Source organism: Sapajus apella, unplaced genomic scaffold, assembly GCF_009761245.1.
Source record: "Sapajus apella isolate SASKATOON/1434 unplaced genomic scaffold, GSC_monkey_1.0 scaffold37, whole genome shotgun sequence".
NCBI lineage: Eukaryota > Metazoa > Chordata > Mammalia > Primates > Cebidae > Sapajus > Sapajus apella.
The window spans coordinates 21,400,058-21,415,781 of record NW_022436977.1 but is presented as its reverse complement, the minus strand read 5'-3'; the positions used below and the strand labels follow the sequence as shown (position 1 = coordinate 21,415,781).

The window sequence follows — 15,724 nt, the reverse complement described above, 5'->3', positions numbered from 1 at the left end:
AAAAAATGAGCTGGGCATGGTGGCGCGTGCCTGTAATCCCAGCTACTCAGGAGGCTGAGGCAGGAGAATTGCCTGAACCCAGGAGGTGGAGGTTGCAGTGAGCCGAGATCACGCCATTGCACTCCAGCCTGGGTAACAAGAGCGAAACTCCGTCTCAAAAAAAAAAAAATAATAATAATAACAATTTTTTTTAAAAAGCCAAAATCTTTACACTTCTGCTTAGCTGCTCTTCTTTCTTGGGATGCTTCTATTAAAAAACAGCAAACAAGCCTTTTATTCCAAGGTCTACCTTAGGTAAAGTCAAGCTCATGCCATGATACAGATGCGAGAAGTGAAAACAATGCACATGACACCTGATGTTATAAATGCAGCGGTTTTCATGAATTGGGCCTCCTCAAACGAAATAGAAACGACTAATGCATTAGTAACAGAACTTATGACCAGCCATTACTGATTTATACCATGAAGAGTCTCCTATTGGTCCCTTCCCCTTAGCAATAGATGGAGTATCAACTATATCAGTCCCAGTATAAAACAATTGCTTAAATAAAACCTTACAACTTTAGTAAGAGAACAATAAAGGTTTCTCGGTGACCCTCTGAATGTCTTGCACAGCAACCTACAACACAGCATAGTAAAGGAATATAGCCTTCTTCCTTTCCCTCCTTACAACCAACATAATATATTTTTCTGGTCATTAACTCAGGCTTTCTGGCTCTCTGAGGCTGTGGAATAAAAGATTGGTAGAGGCTAAAGAAGTGTGAAACAAATTAAATTCTTCTAAGTTTTATGTCCTTTCTGCTAGATTTTAACTTCCTATCTGTGTCAGATGAACTAATAAACAGATTAAGTTAGTAAACTGTTACCCAGATGAAAATGAAACACCTAAGCCTAATTATCATATTTAAGATTTGAAGATGTAATAGCCATATAAAAGAAAATGGTTAATATCCGTAATACTAAAGTTACTGCATTCGCTATTCCTCAGTATCTCGTTTCCAAAAGAAAGAAAATCATGTCAAAATACTGAATGGAAATTATTCCCAAAAAGCCCTTCTCACTAATTAACTAGAAACATATTTTTCTTCTATAACACAAACAAGTCTGCAAACCTATACAATGCTTTATACTTAACCAGTAGCCTCAGACTAAAATAAAAGTTTAGATCTTTGTAGAATAGCTGTAACAACAAATCACTCTTGGTACCTGTTTTATTGCTCTGGTCAAACAAGTCTTCCTGAGTTGACAAAACCTCAGGTTCTGGTAACTTCTGAATCTGCAGTCCACATTCCATAAGTTCTTGTGCAGACATCTGTTCTTTTGTTTCCACAGCAGCAAGAGACACTTTGGGGCTAAAAGGCATGTCCTCTGACCTAGGAAATTCATATCACCAGGAGAAAAAGTTGCTAAGTTCAAATGATTTCATCTTTTAACTAAAAAGTTTTTCCTGTTTTGTTTTTCTTTAACAATTTCAAAAATTCCAACGGCTCTAATCTACATAATTATCTACTAAAAAGGAAATAAACTAGTCTTTGTAGTAATACAAAGTCCTCAGCCCATTTCAAAACCTGTCTCACTCTCTCACACAGCCAATACCTGTCTTCAACTCTGCTCAATACCATGCTGCAGGCTTTCTAAGACTTCTGATGAGTGATGTGGGGGATTTTTGTTACATATACTGTTATCCAGACCTGTAGGAAGAATTCTTATCCAGACCACAACAATGCCAGTATGGAGAACAGTCCAAACTAAGACGTTCCATGGAAAGTGTTTGATATGAATTATCCTCTGTACTAGTGCAACACACATCTTCTGCTGATCTTTTCTCCAAATACTAACACATGTAAGACATTCATCCCTGGTCCCTTTCCAGAGACTTATGAGGTTCACCTGTTCTACCACGCCCCAGGATAAACAGAATAGCATAACTAGCTGGAAGGCAGCATCTAAAAGAAAAGCCTAAAAAGTCACTGTTATGCCAAGTGTTTTACACTAGAAAGACAATTTCTCTTGATATTCAACTTTGCTTAGGACAACCCCTCCCCATTCTTTCTATTAAAGGAATTAATAAAACAATACTGAATGTTTATTTATCCCCTTCCCCAAACTGGAAGCATTCCAGTTTTCGTTGGCCATATTCGAACTTCACCTGCTGGCCAGAGGCAATGAAGCTTTGGTTATAAAAATCACTAGAGACGAAGCAGAGGCACATTCCCTAATTCCTACCAAGTTAAAAGCCTAAAGAACCTGAGAAAATCCCTACATCTATCGATACCAAAAAATACCAGAGGCAGGATACTTGAGAACCCAAAGCAATCTGGGGACTCCTCAAGTATATAAATAGTAGGTTTTCAAATATAATATTCATGTTACTCTTCATAAGTAACCAGAGAGGCTAAAAAGACCTCCCACAGACAGGCAGTGTCTCTGCAGACAAAGATCACAAAGGAGGAATGGCAACCAACGATCACGGAGTTATGCTTATATTTAGAGCAGCCTTAAAACATCATTGTAGGCCAGGCAGAGTGTCTCACACCTATAATCTCAGCACTTCAGAGGCAGAAGGATCACTTGAGCCCAGGAGTTCGAGACCAGCTTGAGCAACACAGCAACTCCATTTCTACACCAAAAAAAAATTTTTTTGAGTCAGAGTCTTGCTCTGTCACCCAGGCTGGAGTACAGTGGCATGATCTCAGCTCACCGCAACCTCTGCCTCCTAGGTTCAAGGGATTCTCCTGCCTCAGCCTCCCGGGTATTTGGTATTACAGGCACCCACCATCACACTTGGCTAATTTTTAATAGGGACAGGATTTCACCATGTTGGCCAGACTGGTCTCCAACTCCTGACCTCATGATTCACCCGTCTCAGCCTCCCAAAGTGCTGGGGTTACACGCATGAGACACTGTGCCCAGCAAAACTTTTTTTTTAATTAACAAAAAAGAGTCTTTGTAGAATGCCTAAAGATAAGATTAGTAGTCAAATATGGCCCAGGTGTTTGGGAGACAGAGACAGAGAATCACATGAACCTAGGGCAACATAGTGAGACTTTGTCTCAAACAGACAGACAAAAAATGAGTCTTGAGGCTTCATAAGTAAGCAATGTTTCTAATGGAACACAAGTATGCCCAGTACAAGGGAAAAAATATTTATAAATCAATAATTTCTAAAAATGTTTTCCTCTGGTTAAAAAAAAAAATTAGTATAACCCTATAGCAAAACCCATTAATACTTTTTAGAAAGAACACGACTTACCTTGCAGGTGGTAGATTTTGCTCTTTCACCACATGTACATCCTTACTGGGCTGTGCTATCACAGGGACGTCCTTGCTGGACTGTTCTGCTATGGGAATATCTTCACTGGACTGTTCTTTGTGCTTAATTGCTTAGAGTTTTATAAAAAAAACAGGAAGGAGATCATTAATTTTTCAAAATTACTAGATACAGTCCCAGATGCTTTTTAAAAAGAAAAATTTTAACAGAAGTCCAATTTACAAATATTTACAGGGATCATTCTAAAAAGGAAAGTAAGCTATAACTTAAAGAAAACCTCAGACCACAAGCCAGCAATTGACAAGTATTTACCAGAAAACTCTTCAACATTACTAAATTACATAGGTTATATCAACTTGGATAGCTACAAAACTTACCAAGGAAAAAATAACTACCTCTAGTAGGGGAGAAAACATAACAACTCCAAATGCCAGAAAACATGTTTCATACCAGTATTAGCAACCACATCAGAGAGCCTGGTATAACCAGAGTTGGTGGTTACTGACTGTAGATGCTCTTTGTCCACTTCACATGGCACAGTATTTTCCTCAACATCCTGGCTCTGGGAAAGTTCCAGAACCCCAAAGCCCAACTGTGATGAGGCAGTATCTAGGAAAACAATGCCAAGAAATTAGTTATCATCCCACAACATGATGCAATGTATAAGCTGCTGTCCCTCAGCAAAGGAGGGTCCTGGTTAAGTCCTTCATATCAAAGCCCTGTGCACCCCCCAAATTTTTCAAAAATAAAAAACAAATGTGGCCAGGTACATTGGTTCACACCTGTTAATTCCAGCATTTGGGAGGCCGAGGTGGGTGGATCACTTGAAGTCGGGAGGTCGAGATCAGCCTAGCCAACATGGTGAAACCCCATCTCTACTAAAATACAAAAATTAGCCAGGTGTGGTGGCGCACACCTGTAATCCTAACTACTCAGGAGGCTGAGGCACAAGAATAGCTTGAAGCCAGGGGGTAGAGGTTGTAGTGAGCCGAGATCACACCACTGCACCCCAGCCTGGGCGACAGAGCTTGACTCCATCACAAAAAAATTTTTTTTTAATTTTTAAAAAAGTGCATTAAAGATGAAGGGGGAAAATGTGTAATAAAGTAAAAATACTTCATACTATAAAACCTTATAAGCACTTAACATGATAGACTATGTTTGCTTTCTAAAGGTACATCATAAACCATACCCACAGTCATAGCAATTCAGATTGTATTTCCACCTGACAAAGCACACATTCCAAAAATATTTGAAAAACAAATGAATACAAAAGGAAGAAAACTCAATATACAGAAAGGAGGCTATCCAATGAACTACAAATTCCTGAACGCCAAATCAGGTGGAATATTTTAAATTACTAGCAAATTTATTAATGACTCTCAATTTAATTATGAGAAATCTGTAACCAAATAAAGCAAAGAAATTTAGACATGTGCAGGATCATGTCAAAGGAAGTTAGAAAAATCTACCATTCTGAAAAAGGCACAAGGCTACCTTCAGCACCAAGGGAATGTGTGGAATTGCCTGAAGTATCTTCTTCCTTCTCTTTCTCCTTCCGTTCCAGCTCTTCTTCCTTCTCTTCCTCCACAGCAGGGGCAGATTCCACCACTGACATGCCCAGAACACTACACAGCGGAAGAATATAATCATGTGTTCCCAGATAGTTTGGGGCACTTTAATCAAAGCACTCTGACCCCCCACACATACCAACCACCTCTTAGCTGAACTTGAAAAAGTAAAAAAGTAAGATACCTCACCTTTATAGTGCTTCTTTCTATAAAAAAGCATCTAAAAGATTAACAATTCAACATCCTATACAGAATTAAGTAAATAAAAAATAAACGAGGCACCAACATACTTGTATTTTATATTTTTGAGCAGAGGTAGAAAAATTTTGCATTCAGAAGAATTACTGATGAGTGACAAGAAAAGATATACATTAAATGAGCAGAAAAGGGGCTCAAAAAGCTTAAAAAGTTCACAGAAATATTTTAATAAAAAATCTTAGAACATGGCCTGGCTTGATGGCTCATGCCTGTAATCTCAGCACTTTTTGAGGATGAGGGGGGCGGATCACAAGGTCAAGAGACCGAGACCATCCTGATCGACATGGTGAAAGTCTGCCTCTACTAAAAATACAAAAAGTAGCTGGGCGTGGTGGTGTGTGCCTGTAATCCCAGCTACTCAGGAGGATGAGGCAGGAGACTCACTTGAACCTGGGAGGCAGAGATTGTAGTGAGCCAAGATCACACCACTGCACTCCAGCCTGGGTGACAGAGTAAGACTCCATCTCAAAAAGAAAAAAAAAAAATCTTAGGATACATAACAGAACCAGAGAGTCCAAACAAAATTCAGGTAAGAAGCTTATACATGTATACACATATACTTTTTTTAGTCGCTTTTTTTTTTTTTTAAGAGACTGGGCATGGTGGCTCACACATGTGATCCCAGTATTTTGGGAGGCCAAGGCAGGCGGATCACTGAAGAGAGGCAGAGACCAGCCTGGCCAACATGGTGAAACCCTGTCTCTACTAAAAATACAAAAATTAGCATGGTGATATGTGCCTGTAGTCCCAGCTACTTAGTAAGCTGAGGCGGGAGAATCCCCAAACCTGGGAGGCGGAGGTTGCAGTGAGCCAAGATTGTACAACTACACTCCAGCCTGGCGACAGAGTGAGACCTCGTCTCAGAAAAAAAAAAAGTGTCTCCCAGTCTAGAGGGCAGTGGCATGATCACAGCTTACTGCAGCCTTAAACTACTGGGCTCAAGCAAACACCAATTTTTTTTTCTTTTTTGAGATAGAGTCTGACTCTGTCACCCAGACTATAGTGCAGTGGCATGATCTCGGCTCACTGCAACCTCCATCTCCTGTGTTCAAGCAATTCTCCTACCTCAGCCTCCTGAGTAGCTGGGACTACAGGCACATGCCACCACGCCTGGCTAATTTTTGTATTTTCAGAAGACAGGATTTCACCATGTTGGCAAAGATGGTCTCAACATCCTGACTTCGTGATCTGCCCGCCTCCCTCGGCGTCCCAAAGTGCTGCGATTATAGGCGTGAGCCACTGCACCTGGCCAACACCATATATTTTTAAAATAAGTTAACACCACAGGTCAAAATACATAATAAAATTAAAAGACAACTGGCTGGGCACAGTGGTGAGTTCACACCTGTAATCCCAGGACTTTGAGAGGCTGAGGTGGGTGGATCACCAGGCTCAGGAGTTCAAGGTCCAGGAGTTAGAGATCACTCTGGCCAACATGGCAAAACCCAATCTCTACTAAAAATACAAAAATTAGCCGGGCATGGTGGCACACACCTGTAATGCTGGCTATGTGGGAGGCTGAGGCACAAGAAATGGATTGAACCTGGGAGGCAGAGGTTGAAGTGAGCCAAGATGGCACCATTGCACTCCAGGCTGGATGACAGAGTAAGACTCTGTCTCAAAAACATAAAAATAAAATGAATGTTTAGGCCAGGCGTGGTGGCTCACGCCGGTAATCTCAGCACTTTGGGACGCCAAGGCAGGTGGATGACCTGAGGTCAGGAGTTCAAGACCAGCCTGGCCAAGGAGGTAAAACCCCATCTCTACTAAAAATACAAAAATTAGCCAGGCAAGGTGGCACATGTCTGTAGTCCCAGCACAGGCCTGTAATGCTGGCTACTTGGGAGGTTGAGTCAGGAGAGTCTTTTGAACCTGGGAGGTGCAGGCTGTAGTAAGCAGAGATCATACCACTGTACTCAAGCCTGGGTGACAGAGCAAGACTCTGTCTCAAAAAAAAAAACAAAAAAAATACAATACAATAAATAAATTTTTTAAAAACTAAAAGACAACTAATTAGGAAAAAATAACTGCAAGGAATACAACAAAAGATTAGTCTCTATAAAATATAGAGGATTCATACATACAAAGAACCTCAACATATAGACAAATGACAGAATAGACAACTGAAAAAAAAATACAAGTATCTTTAAACACATAAATCAGAGAAACCATTTGTTGCTAATTAAGTTAGAAAAAAATTGTTTAATGCTGTACTACTATTCAGTGTTACCCAAATTAAGGTGAAATGAGCATCACCATACACTTCCAATGAGTACAGATAAACAAATACTTTCTGGACAACCATTTGGAAATATGCATCAAAAGTTTTAAAAATACACATACCTAGCAATTCTAATCATTTGTATCATAAGAAATAATTTGAAATAGGGAACAATCCTTATGCAAGCTTATTTCTAAAAGTCTACTGTTATTAAAAAACAACCTGGCATGGTGGCTCACGCCTGTAATCCCAACACTTTAGGAGGCCTGAGGCAGGCAGATCACCTGAGGTTGGGAGTTCATGACCTGCCTGACCAACAAGGAGAAACCCTGTCTCTACTAAAAATACAAAATTAGCCAGGCGTGGTGGCACATGCCTGTAATCCCAGCTACGCAGGAGGCTGAGGCAGGAGAATAGCTTGAACCCGGGAGGCAAAGGTTTCGGTGAGCCGAGATCGCGCCATTGCACTCCAGCCTGGGCAACAAGAGTGAAACTCTGAAACAACCTCTAACTTTAGCATTAAGGAAATGATTAAATAATTTCATAATCTATTAATAAAACATTATGCCACTATTAAAAATGTTTGAAACAGGGCCAGGTGCAGTGGCTCATGCCTGTAATCCCAGTATTTCGGGAGCCCAAGGCAAGCAGATTGAGCCCGGTGCAGGCAGATCACTTAAGGTTAGGAGTTCGAGACCAGCATGGCCGACATGGTGCAACCCCATCTCTACTAAAAATACAAAAATTAGGCCAGGTGCAGTGCCTCACACCTGTAATCCCAGCACTTTGGGAGGCTGAGGCAGGTGGATCACGAGGTCAGGAGATCGAGACCATCCTGGCTAAGATGGTGAAACCTCATCTCTACTAAAAATACAAAAAATTAACCAGACGTGCTAGTACACACCTGTAGTACCAGCTACTCAGGAGGATGAGGCAGGAGAATTGCTTGAACCCGGGAGGCGGAGGTTGCAGTGAGCTGAGATCACGCCACTGCACTCCATCCCGGGTGACAGAGTGAGACTCCTTCTCAAAAAAAAAAAAATTAACCAGTGTGGTGGCATGCACCTATAGTCCCAGCTTCTTGGGAAGCTAAAGCAGGACAACAGCTTGAACCCAGGAGGTGGAGGTTGCAGTAAGCCAAGATTGCCCCACTGCAACCTAGCCTTGGCAACAGAGCAAGATTCTGTCTCCAAAATGTGTGTGTGTGTGTGTGTGTGTGTGCGCGTGCATGTGCACGCGAGCACATATTTATATATGTATATATATATGAATCAAATATAAAATGTGAAACTTGAATTGGATCTTAGATCCTATCAACCAATCAATAAAACAAGATAAAAGACGTCTTTGAGACAATTCGGAAAATCAGAACTACATAATTAGATATTATGGAATTATTACTTTCTTAGGTATGATAATGATACTATGATTATATGGATAATGTACTTTTTCTTAGGGATGAATGCTTAAGTATTTAAGGGGATGTCATATTAAGGAGAACTCTGATGAATGCAACCTAGTTTTAAACAATTCATCCCCCAAAAAAAGTACAACACACACAGACACAGAGAACAAATGTATACTCTTTCATTTCTTCTGTAGGCTTAAACTTTTAAAATAAAAAACTTGGGGAACATGTTAAGTTTTAATTGTCACAGGAAAAATGTGCATGTTGTTAAGCAAAACACCAGCAAACATACACTTTTACTTTCCACATGATGTCAAACATATAAATCAAAATGAACAAAAAAAGAGAAAAAAGATGGCAAAATATTTACAGTAATTAGCCTCTGGGTGGCAGAATTACAGATCATATCTTTGCTTCCTTGCAACTTGCTACACAATTAATACTTCATAAAAAGAGCATTATGCATAATTTTAATAAACATAAAAGAGGTGAAAACATAAATTTGCAAAGTTGGGAACAGTGACTCAAGCAAGTGAAAGAAGACAAGATTTTTACAAAAACAAAATAGAACACTATCTATATAACTGAAAGGGCCAGATAAATGACCTTGGGAAACAGGGAAAGTTAGTTCAAGAGCAAATGTTGCAAATGGTAGAAAAGAAGCAATGAAGGATGACAACACTTTGAGCTCTTTTTAGTTTCTTTTGGTGTTTTTCCCTCTTGTCCCTAATCTCTAAACACTAGTGGGCTCCATGAGTCCCTGGACCTCTTCTCTAGCTACATTCACCACTTAATGACCTCATTCAGACTCATGGTTTAGAATATTATCTATCTGCTGTGAGTCTGCAATTTAAATCTCTGGCCTAGACCTGTCCCTCTAAGCTCCAGACTTCCTTGTCCAATTGGGTGGCTCAATGCTTAACATGTTTAAAACTAAACTTCCCCTCCTGCAGCCTTCTCCATCTTAACTGTCATTCCATTACTGTAGTTGCTCAAATCAAAAACCTGGAATCTGCCAGGCATGCTGGTATGCATCTGTAGTCCCAGATGCTCAGGGCAAACCAAACCTGGAATAACTGTTATTTCCTTCTTGTCTCTCACACTCCACATCTGATCTATCTTTGAATCCTCTTTTCAAATACTCAGACTCTCACTATTCTTCATCTGCTTCAACCCTGGTCTAGCCACTATCACATTTTGCTAAATTATGTCAATAGTTTCCTGATTGGTCTTCCTGCCTCTAGCCTTGTCCTCCTTCACTCTATTCTTAATCAAGCAGCCAGAATGATTCTGTTAAAAATCTAAATCAGATGATGTCATTCCCCTGCTCAAAACCCTAAAATGTCTTCCTATCTCACTAAAAATAAGAGCCAAATTCCTCACAATGCCTTACATAATCTGGTTCCCTTTTCACTTCTCTAACCTCTTCTCCCACTTCTCTTAGTCACTCCACTACAGCCACACTAACCTCCTTGCTATTTCTCAAATATTCCAGGCACACTCATGCCTCAGGGTCTTTGTACTTGCCATTTTCCATGCATTGATTGCACTTATCCCAGATAACAGCAAATACACTTACTCACTTTAGACAATTTTTTTGGAAATATGGTCTCACTCTGTCACCCAGGCTACAGTGCAGTGAAGCAATCACGGCTCAGGGCAGTCTTAACCTCCCAGGCTCAAACGATCCTCCCACCTCAGCCTCCCATGTAGCTGGGATCACAGGCGCACACTACCATGCCTGGCTTACTCTGTATTTTTTTATAGAGATGAGGTTCTCACTATGTTGTCCACGCTGCTCTCAAACTCCTGGGCTCAAGTGATACTCCTGCCTTGGCCTCCCAAAGTGCCAGCATTACAGGAGTGAGCCACCATGCCCAGTGTCACTTTATATTTTTAATCAAATGTCCTATCAATGAAGCACTCCCTAGGCGGCCTATATAAACTTGCAACTCCTTTGGTGCTTCCTCTCTCCTTCCCTGCTATATTTATCTCTTCAGCCCTTATCAATATCTAACGTACTACATATTTTACTTATCATATATTTCTTTTTTTTTTTTTTTTTTTTTGGGGACGGAGTTTCGCTCTTGTTACCCAGGCTGGAGTGCAATGGCACGATCTCGGCTCACCGCAACCTCCGCCTCCTGGGTTCAAGCAATTCTCCTGCCTCAGCCTCCCGAGTAGCTGGGACTACAGGCACGCACCATCATGCCCAGCTAATTTTTTGTATTTTTTTAGTAGAGACGAGGTTTCACCTTGTTGACCAGGATGGTCTCTATCTCTTGACCTCGTGATCCACCCGCCTCAGCCTCCCAAAGTGCTAGGATTATAGGCGTGAGCCACCGCGCCCGGCCGAGGTCTAGGATTTTTATTTCTTCTGATCACTTTGTACTCCCCAAATCCAACAACACCTGACACATAGAAAATACAAAATAAAAAAGTACTTTGGGAGGCAGAGTTGGGCAGATCACTTGAGGTCAGGAGTTCGAGATCAGCCTGGCCAACATGGTGAAACTGTGTCTCTACTAAAAATACAAAAATTAGCCAGGCGTTGTGGTGCTCGCCTGTAATTCCAGCTACTCGGGAGGCTGAGGCACAATAATCACTTGAACCCAGGAGGTGGAAGTTGCAGTGAGCAGAGATGGTGCCACTGCACTCCAGCCTAGGCAACAAAGCAAAAAGCAAGACTCTGTCTCAAAAAAAAAAAAAACCTCAAAAAATTTTGGACAATGATTAGATGAATCAGAAAAAGGATGAAATAATTCAGATTACAGACAAAAAACCATACTGATGTTAAACTTTTCTCCACTGTCTAAAGTTCCTGGAAAGAGAAAACAAAGGTTTAAATATATTATTTAGAGGTATAAAAGGAGCCAGTAGAAGAATTAAAATAACTATTATCAAAAATTGGGAGAGTGAAAACAAATTTTAAAAAATTGGGGGGGTGTTGCTCAGTTATCCTATCTTTCATTATCAGAACTCAATTGTCTTAATCTGATAAAGCAAGAAATGACAGTACAATAGAATTACTTTACATATAAAACACATTTATAGTTTCATAATAGTATTAGAGGTAGGGAGATAACCTCCCAGAAGTAAAAGCACAAACAGTTAAAGACAGTTGCCTTTATGAAAAGGGATCAAGGGTGAAGAAGGACTCTCTGCTTTTCATCATAAGTCCTTTTCATTTTATTTTATTTATTTATTTACTTACTTACTTACTTATTTATTTTTGAGGCAGGGTCTCACTCTGCCGCCAAGGCTAGAGTGCAGTGGCATGATCACAGCTCACTGCAAACTCTCCTTCCCAGGCTTAAGCAATCCTCCCACCTCAGCCTCCTAAGTAGCTGGAACCACAGATGTGTGCCACCATGCCCAGCTAATTTTTTTGTATTTTTGGTAAAGATGGAGTTTCACCATATTGTCCAGGCTGGTCCTGAACTCCAGAGCTTAAGTGATCCACCCGCCTTGGCCTCCCAAAGTGCTGAAATTATAGGTGTCAGCCACTGTGCCTGGTCTATAAGCCCTTTTTAAAGTAAATGATTTGGCTGGGAGCAGTGGCTCACGCCTGTGATCCCAGCACTTGGGAGGCCGAGGCAGGTGGATCATGAGGTCAGGAGTTCAAAACCAGCCTGGCCAAGATGGTGAAACCCCATCTCTACTAAAAACTACAAAAATTAGCTGGGCACTGTGGCAGGTACCTGTAATTCCAGCTACTCAGGGTGGGGCTAAGGCAGGAGAATCGCTTGAACTCGAACAGCAGAGATTGCAGTGAGCTGGGACTGCGCCACTGCACTCCAGCCTGGGTGACAGAGTGAGACTCTGTCTTTAAAAAAAAAAAGGAAATGATTTATATTATTCTGTTAAAAATATTTAACAGGTCTGACCAAAATTGAAAATTGCCCTATGAAAAACCCTATGAAGAAAAAGAAAGGATAGAGTGGGAGAAAATATTTGCAAAACACATATTCTACGAAAGACTAGTATCTAGAATATATAAAGATCTCTCAAAACACAACAGTAAAAAGACAATCCAATTAGAAAATAGGCAAAAGATATGAACAGACATTTATTTCCCTGAAGAAAATGACAGGTAGCAAGTAACACGTGAAAAGATGCTCACCATCATTAGCCATTAGGGAAATACAAACTGAAGCAACAACGAGGTATCACTATAGACCTGTAATGGCTAAAAAAATAGTGCGGACCGGGTGCGGTGGCTCATGCCTGTAATGCCAGCACTTTGGGAGGCCAAGTCGGGCAGATCACCTGAGGTCAGGAGTTCGAGACCAGCCTGATCAACATTGTGAAACCCCACCTCTATTAAAAATACAAAAAATTAGCTGGGCATGGTGGCAGACACCTGTAATCCCAGCTACAGGAAGCTGAGGCAGGAGAATTGCTTGAATCCAGGAGGCAGAGGTTGCAGTGAGCCAAGACCGAGCCACTGCACTCCAGCCTGGGCGTGACAGAGTGAGACTCCATCACACACACACAAAAATAGCGAAAACACCAAATACCAGTGAGGATGAAACAAAAATTAGATCATTCATACATTGCTGGTAGGACTATAAAACGGTACAGCTGCTCCTGAAAACAGTTTGGTAGTTTCTTAAAAAACCAAACATGCAACTACTAAGACCCAGCAATTGCAAAACTCGGCATTTATCCTACAGAAATGAGAAACCTGTTGACAGAAAAACCTGTACATATGGCCGAGCGCAGGGACTCAACACCTGTAATCCCAGCACTTTGGGAGGCTGAGGCAGGCCGATCACCTGAGGTCAGGAGTTCAAGAACAGCCCGGTCAACATGGTGAAATCCCGTCCTACTAAAAATATAAAAATTAGCCAGGCATGGTGGCACACGCCTGTACTCCCAGCTACTCGGAAAGCTGAGGCAGGAGTATCGCTTAAACCTGGGAGGCGGAGGTTGCAGTTAGCTGAGACTGCATTCTAACCTGGGTGACACAGAGAGACTCCATTGCAAAAAAAAAACAAAAAGAAAAGAAAAACCTGTACATAAATGTTTATAGCAGCTTTCTTCATAGTAGTCAAAACCAGGAGAAAACCCAGATGTCCTTCAACAGATGAATGGTTAAACAAACTATAGTACATCCACAGCATGGAAGACTACTCAGCAATAAAAATGAACTACTGATAGATGCAAAAACATGGATGGATCTCCCAGAAGTTATGCTGACTGAAAATGCCAATCCCAGGGCTAAGCATGGTGGCTCATGCCTGTAATCCCAGCACTCTGGGAAGGTAAGACAAGAGGATCACTTGAGCCCAGGCATTGGAGACCAGCCTGGGCAATATAGCAAAACTCCATCTCTAAAAAAAGTTTAAAAAATTAGTTGGGGGTGGTGGCCTGTGCCTGTTATCTCAGCTACTTGGGAGGCTGAGAAGGGAGGATTGCCTGAGCCCAGGAGGTGCAGGTTACAGTAAGCATGACCTTGCCACTGCATTCCAGGCCGGGCAAGCGAGTGAGGCCCTGTCTCCAAAAAGTCAATCCCAAAAGATCACATAACATATGATCCCATTTTATATCGTATTTTGAAATTATATATATATATATATAATAAAAAAAAAAAAAAAAAAAAAAAGCAGAGTTTCACTCCTGTTACCCAGGCTGGAGTGCAATGGCGCGATCTCGGCTCACCGCAACCTCCGCCTCCTGGGTTCAGGCAATTCTCCTGCCTCAGCCTCCTGAGTAGCTGGGATTACAGGCATGCACCACCATGCCCAGCTCATTTTTTGTATTTTTAGTAGAGACAGGGTTTCACCATGTTGACCAGGATGGTCTCGATCTCTTGACCTCGTGATCCACCCGCCTCGGCCTCCCAAAGTGCTGGGATTACAGGCTTGAGCCACCGCGCCCGGCCCCTGAAATGATATTTTTACACATGAAGAAGGGATGAATGGTTGCCATGGGTTGCGATGCAAAAGAGGGAGGTAAATATGGCTATAAAGGGGCAAGGCAGACCGGGCACAGTGGCTCACACCTGTAATCCCAGCACTTTGGGAGGCCACGGCAGGCAGATCACCTGAGGTCAAGAGTTCAAGACCAAACTGACCAACTTGGAGAATCCTCGTCTCCACTCAAAATACAAAAACTGGCCGGACGTGGTGGCGCATGCCTGTAATCTCAGCTACTCAGGAGGCTGAGACAGGAGAATTGCTTGAACTCAGGAGGCGGAGGCTGTGGTGAGCCGAGATTGAGCCACTGCCCTCCAGCCTGGACAACAAGATCAAGATTCCATCTCAAAAAAAAAAAAAAAAGGGCAAGGCATCCTTTCGGTGTTAGAACTGCATCCTGACTATAGTGGTACACATACAAACCTACACAGGTGATAAAACTGTATAAAACTTAATACACACATATTCACAGGCACATACAAAAAGAAGTAAGACAGGAAATGTGAATAAAATCGATGGATTTGGCCAGGTGAAGTGGCTCACACCTGTAATCCAGCACTTTGGGAGGCCAAGGCAGGTGGATCACCAGGTCAGGAGTTCAAGATCGGCCTGACCAGTATGGTGAAACCCCATCTCTACTAAAAATACAAAAAATTAGCTGGGCATGGTGGTGTATGCCTGTAATCACAGTTGCTCAGGAGGCTGAGGCAGGAGAATTGCTTGAACCCGGGAGGCAGAGGTTGCAGTGAGCTGAGATCTCACCACTGCACTCCAACCTGGGTGCAGAGCAAAACTCTGTCTCAAAAAAAAAATTAGCCAGGAGTGGTGGTGGGCACCTGTAATCCTAGCTATCCAGGAGGCTGAGGTAACAGAATTACTTGAACTTGGGAGACAGAGGTTGCAGTGAGCCAAGATCACTCCATTGCACTCCAGCCTGGGCAACAACAGCGGGACTCCGTCTCAAAAAATAAAAAGTGCCTTGAAGAGATTTCATTCTTTTGGAATCAACTCCAAATTCTTTCCAGCTTAATGGCCTTTGCACACACAGTTCATTCTGACTGGAAAGCTCTTCCT

The 15,724-nt window shown here is 41.8% G+C and overlaps 1 protein-coding gene across 6 annotated transcripts in view; it reads right to left on the bottom strand.

Moving 5' to 3' along the window:
- Positions 1 to 15,724, bottom strand: part of TP53BP1 (tumor protein p53 binding protein 1) — a 108,879-nt gene that overhangs the window by 67,534 nt on the left and 25,621 nt on the right. For all 6 annotated transcript variants that reach the window (XM_032297694.1, XM_032297692.1, XM_032297693.1 and 3 more), the window contains 4 exons: positions 4,769 to 4,899; positions 3,722 to 3,880; positions 3,254 to 3,383; positions 1,207 to 1,373 (listed from right to left, as the gene is read on the bottom strand). In XM_032297694.1, the coding sequence (XP_032153585.1) occupies positions 1,207 to 1,373; positions 3,254 to 3,383; positions 3,722 to 3,880; positions 4,769 to 4,899 (587 nt within the window). The remainder of the gene's footprint in view (positions 1 to 1,206; positions 1,374 to 3,253; positions 3,384 to 3,721; positions 3,881 to 4,768; positions 4,900 to 15,724) is intronic.